Source organism: Microtus oregoni, unplaced genomic scaffold, assembly GCF_018167655.1.
Source record: "Microtus oregoni isolate MIOR12 unplaced genomic scaffold, Mior012 000001F_ref0000356, whole genome shotgun sequence".
NCBI lineage: Eukaryota > Metazoa > Chordata > Mammalia > Rodentia > Cricetidae > Microtus > Microtus oregoni.
Window position 1 is genome coordinate 9429691 of NW_024543060.1, and position 15446 is coordinate 9445136.

Below are 15446 nucleotides of genomic sequence, written 5' to 3' on the forward strand. Positions count from 1 at the left end.
CAGTTCTTAAAAGTTGTCCTCTGACCTCCATGGATACACTCTGCCTGCCCTTACATATGCATCATAAACACAATAATGATAGTGATAATAAATTAGGGGAGGAGTGTTTGTTTGAGACAGGGTTTCTCTGTGTAACAGTCCTGGCTGCCCTAGAACTCGCTTGGTAGACCAGGCTGGCCTCAAACTCACTGAGATCCACCTGCCTCTGCCTCCCAAGTGCTGGAATTAAAGGTGTGCGCCACCATCAGCCAGCTACACGATCCTTTTCAGTGTAGCCAAGGCCCAACAGCAGATTGGTCGGGTCTATGAGAAAGCTGTGGCTGAGAAGGGACCTCACAGCTAATACATGAACCCTGCAACTTGACTCGCTCGCCTCTTCCTTGGTGCCCTGCTGACCCCTAGGTGGGGTCTCGTCATGTCAGATTCCCTTGACTGCCATCAGAGTTGGGATGAGGAAAGGGCACTAACAGAACCCCACCCTGGGGTGACAGAGCCAAGGCTCAATCCTTTGAGATTTGCCAGCTAGCCTGGTTAGCCCCTCTGGGAGGAGAGGCCTTCTTCCTAAGTCAAACACTTCATTAGTTTGGGAACACAGGGACACTGTTGTTAATGATGGGCTAGAGCGTGTCGGGACTGGACAGCGCTGTTGCTGCAGGCTTGGGGGAGGGCGTGGAGCGAGTTTCAGTAAGCGGGTGATGTTTTCCACCGTGTTGTCATTGCCCCATTGATTGAGCTCGCTCTTTCCCTACAGGTGGAGAGAGACTTTGAACGGGAGTATGGGAAGCTGCAGCAGTAAGTGTCAAACTCCAGAAGGGTGAGATGGGAGATTGCTGGGCTTGTGCTTCATGCCAGGGCTACCTGCCCTGCCTCCTCCTGGCCAAGTCAGGCTCAGCCAGGGAGCCTCTGGGCCCTTTGTCCATTTACAACTAGGGACCGAAGACAGCGCCAACAGAGACTGGCTATAGGAAGGTCATTAGCGCATAGGCGCTGGGTGATTGGCCTCATGCAGAGCCTCAGGTGGCATGCGATCTGTGGGGGGTGTGGCACAGAGAGCGTCTTCCCTCCCTGCTAGGCTTACCTGAGGCAGAGAAGTAGGGGGCCCTAGTGCTGTGAGGCTAGGGGCCCACCTGCTCCTTGCCTTTCAGGCTGGAAGAGCAAACCAAGCGCCTGCAGAAGGACATGAAGAAAAGCACCGATGCCGACCTGGGTAAGCGGCCCCTCCCTGTGTCTGTTGAGGCAGATGGATGCCCGTTTCCTCAGATCCTCAGGGCTGACTCAGAAGTCGCCTGCTCAGAAAACAACATGCACTGAACCTAAGAAGAGGCCATTCTCTCTGATCAGATCGCCACGTCCCATAGGGTCCTGCCACTCCATGGGGACAGATGCTCCCGGGTCCTGTTAGGATGGTATTACAGCCAGCAAAAGTCTCTACGGCAAGTCCCTTCCCTGCCTCAGTGTCAGGGCCAGAGAGAGAGGGCAGCATGGCCTTTGTGGCAGAAGTGGGCAGCTTGCCTCTCCCATGGCAACAGCAGCTGAGGGTGCTATCCAGCTGAGCAGATGAGTCAGCAAGCTGAGCCAGGGAAACTTCAGGACCATTCTGTCATTACAGAGGGTACAGAAAGGCCTCTAGTGAGGGCCAGCAGGTGCTAGCAAACGGTCAGGACTAGGGAAACTCTTGGCCAAAGAAACTTGTTCAGGAAAAACTAGGCCTCAAGGCCCCAGTGACTAAGGTATTTTGGGTCAGGGAACATCAAGAGGCTGTGTCACTAGTGACAGAGAACATATCCCTTACTGTCCCCACCAAGCCTGATGGTCTCTAACCCAACACTGCCCCTAACCTCACTGTGCCTTGTCTGGGAAATACCCACATCGCTGGTCCTCAGCCCTGTGGCTTGCTGTGATGGTGAAGCTATATGCTTGGTGTAAAGCCCTAAGAGCAGCATAGTCACCAGCATGCTTCTATTAAGAGCAGTGGTACTGCCAGCAGCAGCAATAGCAGAAGTAGCTGCAGCAAGGCTTCTCCAGATTCCAAAGAGAGGGATGTGCGCATGTCACTTTACAATAGGGACTTCAGAGAGACAGGTTTGACCAGAACAACCCACCGTCTCCCACTTGACAAATCCTGGTGGAGAAGCATCTTGCTCCAGGCACATGTCTCAGTGCTAGGGATTCACCAGAGTCAAGACAGGAACCTCTACCCTAGGAGAGAAGGCATGCAAGAAATCAGTAACCGTGCATTCTAGCACCATGCAATGGCCCATGCAATGAGGACTGTAAAGGGGTGGGGAGTAACTGGTGCTGCCTTAGGTGGGATGAGCAGGGAAGCCTCTCTCGGGAGGTATCCCTGTACCTGAAAGAATAAGGGCGTACTCTCTGTGCCTGAGAGAACACTGCAGCAAAGGCCCTGAGGTGGCCTAACCCGAGTGGTTGTGCTCACTGACCCAGAGGCAGAAGAAGAACTGAAGGCCCACCTGGTTTGTTCAGCCACATGGTGTAATGGTGTCTTGTAGTAGTCACCGAGTGTTTGAACAGCCACAGAGGAAATCCACCTACAGTACATCTTCTTAACTAAGACTGACAGGGCGGGTGAGATGTCCATCTTTTGTTTTGTTTTGTTTTGTTTTTTTGAGACAGGGTTTCTCTGTGTAGCCTGGCTATCCTGGTACTTGCTCTGCAGACCAAGCTGTCCGGGAATTCACAGAGATCCTGCCTCTGCCTCCCAAGTGCTGGGATTAAAGATGTGCACCACCACCACCTGGTGTCCTTTAAAAATGGAAATTGTTTTGTCAGTCACCTGAGGCAGAGTTTTTTGGTTTTGTTTTTAAACCTTTTATTCTTTTATTTATGTGTGTGTGTGTGTGTGTGTGTGTGTGTGTGTGTGTGTGTGTGTGTGTTCATGTGGGTATGAGTTTCAGATTGCCTGGAGCTGGAGTTACAGGCAATTCTGAGACCCTTTGTGAGTACTAGAAACTGTACTTGGGTTCTCTGGAAGAACAGCAAGGGCTCTTAATCGCTGAGCCATTTCTCCAGCCCACCTGCCTGTTTCTGGCTGGCTTGTTTTCTGACTGCTCTAAGCTAGGACGCACTAATAGGGGGGAGGGGTGCTCACTGCAGTAACCAGACCTATCTTAGTGTCTGACTGTCTGCCCCAAAAGAGTAGAATCCAGATTCAGGTAACACAGTGGTATCCAGATGCCATCTGAAAGATCACAGGATGGTGGACAGCTCAGGGTGGGTTGAGAACCTACCATTGTCCCACTTGGCATGCAGTAGAAAAGGAAACCCTTGATAGGCCCAAAGCCTTGCCCCATTTTTGCCAGGTACTAGGACTCGGCTGGTTACTTACACCTTCTTTATTCCTTCAATAGACACACTGAACAGCTTCTGATCTGAGAGAGAAATGTCTTCCTAGGGAGCCGCTGCTATTGCCAAAGCCCTGGCAGAACCGCCCGCCTTCTTGCTCTGTGCCCTCAAGCTTCTCTGTCAACCCCAAGGCTGTGGGCTAGTCTGAACGTGACTCCCACCTTACTTCTGTCATGTCCTGAGCCAGGGCCAGGCTTGGGAGTGGGTCTGACTTTCACGGAGGGCCGTCACATCACTTGCCACCACCTTCCAGCAAGGGAGCCGCTGGCACCAGCTTCCCACACTGCTGGGGGTCAGAGTAGAAATGGAGCACAGGATTTTGTTTCCATAGTGAGACATCACAACCAAGTAGACATCAGGAGTCTGCAAGGAAGAGACCTTGACTACAGAGTCTATTATCCAACAATAAAACTGGACCGAGGGGTGATTCTGGAAGCCTGGAATCACTGGCTCCAGCTTACGTGGTCCGCATTCAGGGTCTGTCACATGGACGACCACAGTGTCACCACTGGGTTGGTGGTGGCATAGGATGCCAGGCCTGGCCTTAGCATTCTAAGGTCCAGAACGAGGCCTGGAAATGTAGCTCTGATGCATTGTGATGCAGGTACAGTGAGTGAGACTAGGAACACACCTAGAGCCGCTGACCCAACAGGTGAGAAAATGTGACCTCAGATTCTCCCAAATCCCAAGGACAGGCTCTAAAATACTCATTAATGCTCTGAAAAGAGGATCTTCTGGTCCGTAAAACTATGACTTCCGGAGCTTTCAGAATGGTCAGTTTTGAGGACTTTTGGGCACTTCACCAGGAAGCTGTATTAGAACCTCAGAAACACAAGGGCAGGTCCAGGAGCTTAATATTTTCTCTAAGATTCAAAGACTGCCAATCTTAGGGGCTAAGCCATGTGGGCCGTGGACCCACCACCACCCAGTCCCTGCAGGGGAGGGAGCTGTTATCTGGAGCAGGGATCAAGAACAGGTGTGTGGGATTGGATTTCAGACCTGGTTGTGCCCAGGACAGTGGCCTAAGAAAATGCAGCACGTTGGCTTCGTGTGTCTTCAGCAGGCAGGGGCCTGAGCGTGTGAGGGTGTAAGGGGAGGAAAGGGTAGGTGGAAGAAAGCCTTCCACCATCCGATGACTGCTGGGATTTCCTTTATTATGACTTGCTGGGGAGAAAGCAAGAGAAGACGTTTTCAGACATGTTTGCAGCTCTGTGCAGATTTTTATTATCTTCTGACTGTGCTGCTTGCCGTCACTTCAGAAATGGTTCTTCCTCCTCCATTGCTTCAACATTTCTGGCAAGTTTACCTTTCCAGTCCCCTCCCACAGTTGGCTCTCTTTGCTTGGTGATAGTAAGCCCTCACCAGCCTCTTAAGGAAGGACCTGGATATGACAGGGACCTCTGGCAGGGCCTGAGCTTCTCCTCTCTTACATTGGCCATGCAACTGTCAACCACATTCAGAGGGACTAGTTTGGTCCTATGCTTGTTCCTTCCCAGTCTGGCTGGAGTTGGTGAGCTCCCATTAGCTCAGGTAGACTGTTTTAGTGGGTGTACCCATAATGGTCTTGACCTCTTTGCTTATATTCTTACTCCTCCCACTCTTCAACTAGACTTTGGGAGCTCAGTCCAGTGTTCCGATGTGGGTCTCTGCCTCTGTTTCCATCAGTTGCTCGATGAAGGTTCTATAGTGATATTTAAGATATTCATCAGTCTGACTACAGGGCAAGTCAAGATCAGGCCCCCTTCTTTTTCTTTTTTTCTTTTTTTTTTTTTTTTTTTTTTTGATTTTTCGAGACAGGGTTTCTCCGTAGCTTTTGGTTCCTGTCCTGGAACTAGCTCTTGTAGACCAGGCTGGCCTCAAACTCACAGAGATCCGCCTGCCTCTGCCTCCCGAGTGCTGGGATTAAAGGCGTGCGCCGCCACCGCCCGGCCCCCTTCTTTTTCTTTCTTAATGGTTCGTACAGTTACTGCATGCCTTAAAATCAATAGCAGCTTAATGCTGTGACACTCAAGTAATAGTAAAATAAATTCCAGCCAAGGATGGTAGTGCATGCTTTTAATCCCACCTCTTAGGAGGCCGAGGCAGAAGATCACTGCCCATCTGGGGCTTCATAGTGAGGCCAGCCTGGAGGCAGTGCACGGTACAATTTAGAACAACAGTAACAGAACACTCGTCTTCTGTTACTCCTCAGCCTTTTGGCCAAGGTCACATGCCAGATTTGTCTTCTGCTCCGATACTCAGTCAGATATGTTAGAAACTGGTGTGGACAGTGTTGAGCCAGCCTGGTCCTTCTCTAGGCCCTCTGCCTATCCCTCTACAACTTCATGTATAAATAATGGAAAGTTAAAAATGAGCCCTAGATCAAGAGCCTCAAATTTAACATCGAGTCTCCATCCTCCTCGGTGCTGCCTGGGACTTCTGGAAAGCCCACAGCACTTCAAGCTTTCACCCTCTGTCCAGTCTGGATAAGTGGGCTAGCTCTGGGGTGCAGTGGGGTACATGAGACAGTCCAGGCGGGCAACCCACCTACAATATGGGTTCTTGTATTCTGCGATTATTGACTTAGCATCTTTAGAGCAGAAATGTGTTGTACAGCTTCCCACCCACACTTGGTTGGTCCTAGAACAACCTAGTTTTTCTTCGTGGCTAGGAGTTGTGGTAAGCACCACGGAGCATGTCACATAGCTTTTTGGAACCTCAACGTTCTGGTAGCCATGGCATAGGCGGAGGTGCTCAGGTCAGACCCCTAGGCCAGAGGAGGTCAAGGAACACTAGGAGATCATGAAATTTGGCCCTCTGGGAACTCACGGATCTTTTAACCTTCTTAACAGCTATGTCCAGATCTGCTGTGAAGATCTCCCTGGACCTACTCTCCAACCCCCTGTGCGAGCAGGACCAGGAGTTTCTGAACATGGTGACAGCCCTAGACACAGCTATGAAACGGATGGACGCCTTCAACCAGGAGAAGGTAAGCAGGTCTTGTTGCCAGTAGCCAGTGCTTGCCCCCTTCCCCTCGGGCCTACATAGATACAGTGCCCATCATAGCTTGTAAGTGGTGCTGGGGTTTCAGCCTCCAAAGGCCTGATGTTCCCCAAGCCCAGCTCTTCCCAAACCAGGCTGTTCAGTTGCCCGTGTCTCCTGTGAGGCATGTCACCGAGGCCACAGTGAAGCCAGGAGGTGCCTACAGCAGCCACACTCTGCAGGACAGCTTTGCCCGCCCATCCCTCCACACTGAGCAAAGCTGTTACAAACCTGGCCCAGTAGCACTGACAGGAAAAGCCTGGCCTGAGACCAGACCCAGCCCTAGGTGTGGCCCTCGGGGTCCCTGGTTGGCCTCTCCCTCTCCTCTGGCTGCAGAATATGGATACTGTATTGCCTGTCTCACCCGGATCCCCTCTTGCCCAGCTCTCAGGACTCTGGCTTCTGGGGAAGCTGGGGCCTCCTCCTTCAGAAGAGTCTAGAGCTCTCAGTTTGGATGCTGTTTAATTCTTCTTTTGGCAGGTGAACCAGATCCAAAAGACAGTGATTGAACCCCTGAAAAAGTAAGTAAGGTTATCCAAGGAAATGGGCCTCAGGCACTTGTGGGAAAAGCAGACCAGCTAGCCACTTGGGGACCAAGGAGCGTTTCTAGCAGCATGTCCCCAGCTTCCCATGACAAGGAACAGCAGGGACACCAGCCGTACATTGTGTCCCGTGTTCGAGGCTCCTGGTTGCTGCCAAGCACCAGCACTGCCTAGTCCATCTGTAGGGGACAGAGCCGCTCATGTCCATGGTGCCAGACGCTGCCCTGGTGGTCTTTTGGCCCCTTCCCCTTTGCCTCTGGCTGATTGCAGCGAGCAGAGCTCCTGGCCAGCACTCAGCAGACATGAGCAAGGCCTTTCATCTCACAGCCGGCCTGGGATGCAGCTGCCTACAGCACTCTGCTTTGGAAGCGTGGGGGTGGCTGCACATGGGGAAGGGCACAGCAGTGGTGGCCCGATCACATCCTGCTTGGGAAGGTCCCCTCACTCGTGACCTGGGAGAGCAAGGGGTTCTGTGAGACTCCGTCTTTGGTCCTGCAGGCCCTGGTCAAGGATCAGACAGGCTTGTCCCGTGGGTCCCCAGGGGAGGAGGCTGGCCCGAGCCTTGCCTTGAAGCTCCTGAGTGCTTCCTCTCTCCTGGCCTCTCCCAGCCTGCTCTGACCTAGAAAGGCTCCCGCTCCGCGCTGCAGCTGTACTTTATTACCTCTTCTGCGGTGGTCCCGGCAGTCGCCTTGCCAGGGCGAGGCAGTGCGCCTCTGCTTCATTATCATTAGGCCAGGATCAAGCTGGAGGAAGATGAAGAGAATCGTTTTTGATCCTACAGTCTGGGTGTTGAGGAGTGCTATTCTTCCCTGTTCGCGTCTGGGGGTGGGATTAGGAACAGCCCCCCTAGCCTCGTCAGTGCCTCTTCCCAACGCGGGACCTGCAGATGCCGTGAGGCCAAGCCTGGCCCATGCCCACCACCCCAGCCCCATCAGCTTGGGCTCTCAAACCCCTCCCTGCCTCTTAGTCAGAGTTCATCCCCAACCACAGGTCCTGTATGGGGCCTGAGTGCAGAAGGAGCTGTTCATTTGATCTGGTGCCCAAGATAGATTCAGAGCTGAATGGAAGGCTCTCAGAGGGGTGCGCTCTTGTGCACAGAGAAGTCTGCTGTGCTGGAGATACAGGGGGCCCAGAGGCAGCCACAGGCACTCAGAGTTGGCAGAGTTTGGCAGGACTGCCAGCTCAGAGAACTAGGGGGGTGACTACCTTCTCGATTTCACAACCAACGAGGCGGCATTGAAATCGGATCTCTGGCTTCTGCAGCCAAGTAGAGAGAAACCCCGGCTGCTTCCCACCAAGCTCGCAGCCCACCACCTGCCAGGAAGGTGGGGGCGTGGCAGAGGGGGCGGCCACCATCTCCGCCATGGATCCGCTGACCTCTGTGTGAGCCTCGGGCCTGGCTGGCTTCTGCAGCCCACAGCCAACATACAATCCCCCATGACCACAGAAACCACCACTGCCTGTTACCTCCTCCCCGCTTGCATCCTTGTGCCAGGAGAGAAGCTCCCAGGGACCCCAGCACCGGAAACAGGAAACTGCAGCTTTCCTGTCCTCTAATGAAGATCATGGCCACCCTGTCGCCCCCAGCATCTCCCGCAAAGGGGGCTCGGGCTCTAATCCCCCAGCCCCTGGGTTGTTCACATGTCGGATGGGGATGCTTTCAATTTCCCTTTCCTGGTGGGCGGAAGATCCCGGCTGTGTGGGCACAGATGAGGAATGGCAGGCATTCCCCACCAGGCCGGCTGCTCCCAGCCCACCTCCCAGCCGGCCTCTTTCCCTCACCACTCTCTCCTCACCCCACGCTTTACCTCCCTGGGGAGCAAGCTTGGTGTTGAACCCTATGTCAGGCAAGAAATGGGTACCTCCTAGGCTGAACTCCATCTTTGAAGATCAATGTGCATCTGTCCTTGGTACTTACAGACTGGGAACTCAGGCAAGTGAGCCCAGGTGTGCGTGCTGCTGTATTGAGCAGGGGCAGTGTCCCAGCAACCCCACTGGCCGAAATCTGTCCAGATCCTTGGTATGGTAAAGTCGGTACCTAGAAGCAGGGTTCAGTGAACTAAGTGTGCTTGAGGGTGCAGGATTTGAATGGGGCCAAGGAGCAGAATATGGCCTGTCTCTTACCCCTAATTTATCAAGGGGCAGCTGAGAGCAGCAGAGAGGCTCTGACGTCTCCGCCGTGTGTATTTGAAGCAGACCTGTAGAAATGCAAGCTTTGTGCCTCGAGAGCCGGGCCCATGTGTCGTGGTGGCCAGGAGATCAGCAGGAACCCTATGAGGTCCAAGAGCATATCTGGGGAAGGTCCAGCATGGGACCAGCCCACGCCTGTCTTCACCTTCTGCACCAGCACCCTAGTTAGCTCACATCTAGACTGGACCCTGCTGTCAGGTAACTGGCGGGATCTGTCCAAGGCTGGAAAGTAGGCACTCTTCCTGTGAGTGACGTTAATAGCCCCTCAGGTGAAGAGAGCGTGAGTCCCGTCCCTTGTCTCACGGACTCCCAGTCCTAGGTCCACAGCTACCCAGATTCCCCCTTTGTTAGGGACTCATCTCCAGTAGCCTGAGCTGCTAACCAAGCTCAGTTCTCAATCAGCTCTTAGCCTGACTGAGAAGTACTGCTGTAGGAGACAGATCTGAGGGAGACACGCGAGTCCCCAAAGAGTCAGGAGCCTCTGCTAGGCCAGCAGGACCAGTGGCACCTGCAGAGGGTGGTGGTCTTGACTCCTGTGGGCTTCTGAGAAGGAGTGCATGCTATTTAGTAGTGCTGTCTAGACACCACACATCCCTATAACCCCTGGGCTGTGCTAGCCTTGGTCTCCCAGCTCAGCACTTTGACCTGTGTCCTTCATGAGCTGGCCAGGTCATCAAGTATTAGTGTTAACACTCTCAGGAGGTGGGACTTGGTCTTGAAGATGACAACCATGGAAAAGGACTAGGATCCTGAGCTAATGTCCAAGCTGTGCCGAGACTGGCATGTACCCAGGGCTGTACACCCAGCCAGCATTGCACCAAGACCATTTCACACCTGCAGGCTGCCCTTCACACAATGCCTTTGTTTCTTGTGATGCCCACCTGCCCTCCTGAGAGGTGAGTTCCAGTGAGCAAAGAGATCCTGAGACCTGGGCAGGGAAAAGTACTCCACCTCTGCCTCCTGCCTGTGTCTCATTCTTACCCTGTCTCTGACCCCTAGCCCTAGGGCCACCCAAGCAGCAGGCTGTTCCTGACAAAGGGCTACTGGGGCCCTTTGTTCTCTTGGGATAGAGGGAGGGGCAGGGTGGTAGTTCTCAGGCCCGGGCACCTGTTCCCTTGAGCCGCACACTGCTCAGCTGCGCAGGAAGGGAGAGGGGGCTCCAGAGCAGCTGAATGGCCAGGCACAGCTGCCTTGACATAGGCAATGTGCCTGGCTCCTCCCAGTGTGACCTGGTGGTGCCTGGTCCCCATACGTGCAGAGCCCCATGGGTTCACATCTTCTACCTGTTAAAGCACCTCATCACATCTTATTTGACTACTATACAGGCCCTATGACTGCGGTCTCAGAGAAATCCTGATGGCCTTGGCCCACTAGCGTCTTCAGGAAAGCCATGAGCCCACTTTGAAGGTTAAGCACAGGAACTGGTTTCAGTGGCCTTTGAGAGGAAGCCATTTGTGTCACCCTGATCTGCTCCTGGAATCTGCTGCTTGCTTGGGGCACCCTGATGCCTGGCCGGGTCATATTCTCTATTCTCTAACAGTAGTCAATATTCTCGTCTGTGTATCCCTGACTTGTTGAGGCTTTAAGTAATGAATTCATGAGGTTGGGAATAGGGCCTCCTGCAGGTCGAAGCCTACCCTAAGAATCCAAGTGTTCTCTCAGCTCTGGTTGCCTCAGCCACTGCCTGGGGTCCCAGTGAGAAGATCCCCATCCCCCTGACTCCTGTTTGCCTTGTCACCCTCTCTGGGCTCTTCCTGGATAAGCTGACTCTTCTGGTCCCAGGTCATCAACTGTGTCTGTCCACCTGAGTGACCAAAGGCATTGAATAACTTGGTTGCTTTTCCATCCCATACCAGGCTGTCAGAGCTCCTGGCTGACACAGTAGGCACCTCATGGTGTGGTAGGGAAGCCTTGTACAGTGCCAAGGTCAGCCACAGCCCCTTAAGGCTTTGCATACCCCATTTTCTCACTTCCGGGAGACCTGCTTACAAGGTCGCCTCACCTCCGTCCTTCATCTGTGTCAAAAAGAATGTTTACTCTTGTCTGGGCCCCGAAAGGTGGCCCTGGTGATGGTAGTTACAGTCAGATACCAACATTTAACATACAGCCCTCTCTGAATGGCCAGTCTTCAGAGTGGTCACCCCGCACTCCTTTTCAGTCGTGTTGGGTAGGATGGTCCAGGGCCATTCCTAAAGCATGGTTTTTCCTGTGCTTTTTGTGGGAGAGCCATAGCGTTTGTGTTTCTCCACAGGCTGTCATTTGTTGTCACCTGTCAGTGGCACTGTCGCGCAGTAGGAAAGGTGCTGGCAAACTCAGAAACTTCTGGTCCTTCCTGGACCATCACCACCTGATTGCGGCCTTGACCTCCCGTGTTGGTGTGTTGTGTTTTGTTTTTTAGTGTATTCAGGAGTATCATCCCCGCCATTCTCTGTGATGGGGCTCAGGGTGTGTAGGGTGACAGCAACAGGGCAAGGAGCACTCTTGTTCCCAGCCCTCCCTGCAGTCTAGGGAGCGTACTCAGTACTGTCTGCTGCCCCCCATCTCATCCTGCCAGCACAAGTCCCACAGCTTCAGAGCCTGTTGGGTCTGGCACATAGTAGGTGTGTCATACATGTTTCTGAGTAAGGGGTGACTGTTAGAACCACACATACACACGACAAGCCTGTTCCAACCCGGCTGTGCCCAACAGGTTTGGCAGCGTATTCCCAAGCCTCAACATGGCAGTGAAACGGCGGGAGCAGGCCTTGCAGGACTACCGGAGGCTGCAGGCCAAGGTGGAGAAGTACGAGGAAAAGGAGAAGACTGGCCCAGTGCTGGCCAAGCTCCACCAGGTACAGCGGGAGGGGGAAGGAGGGGAGCAGCAAGGTAAACAGAACAATTGCCCGGAGGTCCTCACATGGGGACCTGCAGACCCAGGACCCTCGCTGTTCCCACACCCTGCCCCCTTCAGCGACAGCCCTGACACCAGGGTCTTGTTCCCCAGGCCCGAGAAGAGCTGCGGCCTGTGCGGGAAGACTTCGAGGCCAAGAACAAACAGCTCCTGGATGAGATGCCACGGTTCTACGGCAGCCGACTTGACTACTTCCAGCCCAGCTTTGAGTCCCTGATCCGGGCACAGGTGAGGCAAGGCTCCCCCTTGGGGAATAGTCTTTGTCAGAGCCCAGTTCCCGTTGATGTAGCTATGTTCTGCAGACAGCAGCATCTTCCTGCCCCAGGCACTCTTGAGAATTCATGTAGTGCCCCAGCCAGCCCTGGTGCCCAGCACTGATGTCATGCAGGAGCTTCTCTTGGGCATCCTCCATTCCACTTGATTCCAGCCCTGTGATGGACAGGGTTCCTTTTCGTTTAACCCTTTGCCCCTTGAGTTCTTCCTCCTACATTCAAGCAGCAAGACCCCAGACTGCATCTTTAGCCACCATTTTAACTGGGCAGGTCTTTTGTAGAGGTGGTTGGGAGGCCAGTAGAATGAATGCCCGAGGACCCAATAGGAGACTTCCATTAGCGGGAGACCCACAGGAGCCCTAACTGAGCTTCCTAAGGAGGAGTCCTGGACCAACTCTGAGATGCTAGCCTCTAGGTGTAATGCTCCCCCTAGTGGAAAGACAGTGGAGTGCAGGTTGGTGTGGACGTGGTTGCCAGAGAGCTGGACACAGGCCAGAAACACACCCCAGTGTCTCCTACCACCGGGGTGGGGGGCCCAAATGGGAGGGTACGCAGCTCCTGCCCTCTCTTCCCCATTCATCTTCAGGCAAATTTTAACTAGGATTGTTCTTCCCACTGGTGAGGTGGAAGAGGCAGTGGTACTGAAGCCAGGAGCAGGTCTTCTCCACACCGACACCCTGCAACTGATCACAGGTGCTGGCTTCCATCTCAGGACCCCAGCACTAACTGGTCCCCAAGCTAAAGGTTTCCTGTCCCCAAGCTCTGCCTGCCCTATTTGTTTTACCTGGGCCTCTGGTGCCCTCCAGTGGACAACCTCATTTCCTCGTTGCTTCCTTAGTCACACGCGCCCTGAGTAAAGAAAGCCTGATCCACATTTCCCATCCAAAGGCATGGGCCAGAATACATCAAGAAGCCCAGGCAAGGTGCACACTGGAGCCTAGACTTGCTCATGCCCATGTTTTCAGTCTGGTGCTCTCCGGGAGTGAGACTGAGATACTCAGGAGGAGGGTGTTCTACTGTTGTCCCTGCAGGCAAGGGCCCCCTTCCAGCTGCTGCTCCCTTTGTAGCTTTAGAGGGGAGCTGCTGGCCTGCCCTCTTTTGCTATGACACCTGCTTCTGCTTCCAGTGACCTGTGTCCACCACCCCAGCCCAGATCCTTAGAGGAAGCCGCAGGGTGCCCAGGCAGTGGGATACCCTGTAACCAAGCAGCAGGGTATCCAGGGTTGTTTACCACCTCCTCTGTGCCAGCATCCTCCTCACCCGGCTGCTGCTATTAGTCACTAGAGAAGTGAGCATCCCGCTGACTCACCAGGCAGCATGGCCCAGGCAAGGAATTGGGGACCCCAACACTTGGCCCAGTGGAACCCATCTCTGGCTTCTGGGGAGATTTCCTAGGACATCACATCCCACTGGCCTTTGCTGCACAGCCACCCTCCCGGTCACCACCTTCCAGTTTCTTGGATGGAAGGAGAATCCTGGAGACAGTCTGTCTCAAAGTCGAGGTGCTTGAAGAATAGAGTGTGAACGCTTTGATGAGTGTGCACTGTCATGTCAAAAAGTGGAAACTGAGGCAGAAATGACCTTTGACCTCGGTAGAAGTCATCACCTACCATCTGGAGAAACTCTTCCCCCTCCTGGACCTTCTCCAGCTTCTCACCCTGTCACTCAAGCCACATCACTGGTGCTTTCCAGCTAAGCAGCTTACCCTGGATGCGATAATGAGCGAAAATGGGAAATGGTGGAATCTGGGAAGCTGTCGCCTCCCTTGACTTTTAGAACCAACTCTCAAAGCTTGGGGAACCAATATCTGCCTTGTTCTTTTTCCATGACCAGAAGCCCCCAACTCCTGCTAGCTTAGGAAAACAGTAAACCCAAGCCTGCCCTCGGCCACCCTCAAATGCACAGTCCCCTCTCTGTATTAGCTGTTTTGGGGAGCCAGGGGTTCAAAGGGTAGCACTTCCTTCACAACCCCATCCCTCAAGGAACTACGGATTCCCTTTCTATGCAGTAGAAAAAGCCTCAACTGTGGTTCACCTATCCCTAGGCTGCCATGTGATAGGGTGAGATCGGGGGGGGGGGGGGGGCAGTGAAGGAGCAAGACAAGAGCCCCCCATCCCCACCCCCTTCATCAAGAAGCAACCCATAGACCCCAAACCCAGCCCTGTTTGTACCTCTTGGCTGCTTCACTGAATGGGTGCTGCGTAGAACCAAAGTCCAGTTTCTGGAACTCTTGCCTCCTCCCCAGGTTGTGTACTACTCAGAAATGCAGAAGATCTTTGGAGACCTCACCCAGCAGCTTGACCAGCCAGGCCACTCAGATGAGCAGCGAGAGCGGGAAAACGAGGCCAAACTAAGTGAGCTCCGAGCCCTCTCCATCGTGGCTGATGACTGAGTCCTATAGCCTTTGCTCTTAGCAGGCATGGATCCGTGGACCTCCCAGTGGCCTGCCAGTTGGAGACAGGTGGCCACTATTCTACCTTGCCAGTCCTCCATTTCCTGGAGCCTGAAACTGGGAGCCTTGCAGGCTGCTGTTTCCCTCTGCCCAACACTAATAAGCAATGTAGAAAAACCCCAGGGGCCTTTTTACTTCCAGAACCGTCCAGAGTGTGCTATAGTGTCTGGCCAGCAGGAGCTTCAGCCTTTAGAAGGGTCTGGGCTTCCTGTGAACTTGGGGGCCTTAGCTCTGACTACCTCCAGAGGACCCTGCTCTAGGGAACCCACTACCCTTTCCTTCGTGACTCTTCAGACTGTTGGGTAAGACATAGTGCCATGGGGAGCAGAACTCTGGTCATTCTGCTGTGGTGGGCCCCTCATGCCAACATGGCCAGAGCTGGTCTCCTGCAGAGCCAGCTAAGGACAAGCCCCTAGTACACAGGCTTTGTCTCTAGCTCTCCGCTCTACCGAATATCACACGTTCTTTCACAGTCCTCAGAGCAAGGCTTATGTCTCACCTGTGTTGCTGGAATTTTATTTTCAAGTAAAGTTTCCCAGTAAAATGTTAGTGTGTGCTGTAGCCAGTGCCATGGGGGTCGCCACAACTTTGCCAAAGCATGGCAGGGGGCCTTCACTCAATCACAACCTGTGGCAGCTCACTGCCTGCCTGCCTTCTGGATCCTTCTGGAGCCTTCTGGAGAGAACTGAGGATTGGCAAGCAGAGAGAGCACTGGC

General features: G+C 53.7%; 1 protein-coding gene across 1 annotated transcript in view; it reads left to right on the forward strand.

The window, feature by feature from the left end:
• Positions 1–15279, forward strand: part of Bin3 (bridging integrator 3) — a 38102-nt gene extending 22823 nt beyond the window's left edge. Inside the window, exons 3-9 of the mRNA XM_041669861.1 lie at positions 752–792; positions 1146–1207; positions 6195–6331; positions 6865–6905; positions 11806–11947; positions 12100–12234; positions 14524–15279. Coding sequence (XP_041525795.1) covers positions 752–792; positions 1146–1207; positions 6195–6331; positions 6865–6905; positions 11806–11947; positions 12100–12234; positions 14524–14670 — 705 coding nt within the window. The 3' untranslated portion in view covers positions 14671–15279. The remainder of the gene's footprint in view (positions 1–751; positions 793–1145; positions 1208–6194; positions 6332–6864; positions 6906–11805; positions 11948–12099; positions 12235–14523) is intronic.
• Positions 15280–15446: the final 167 nt, after the last annotated feature.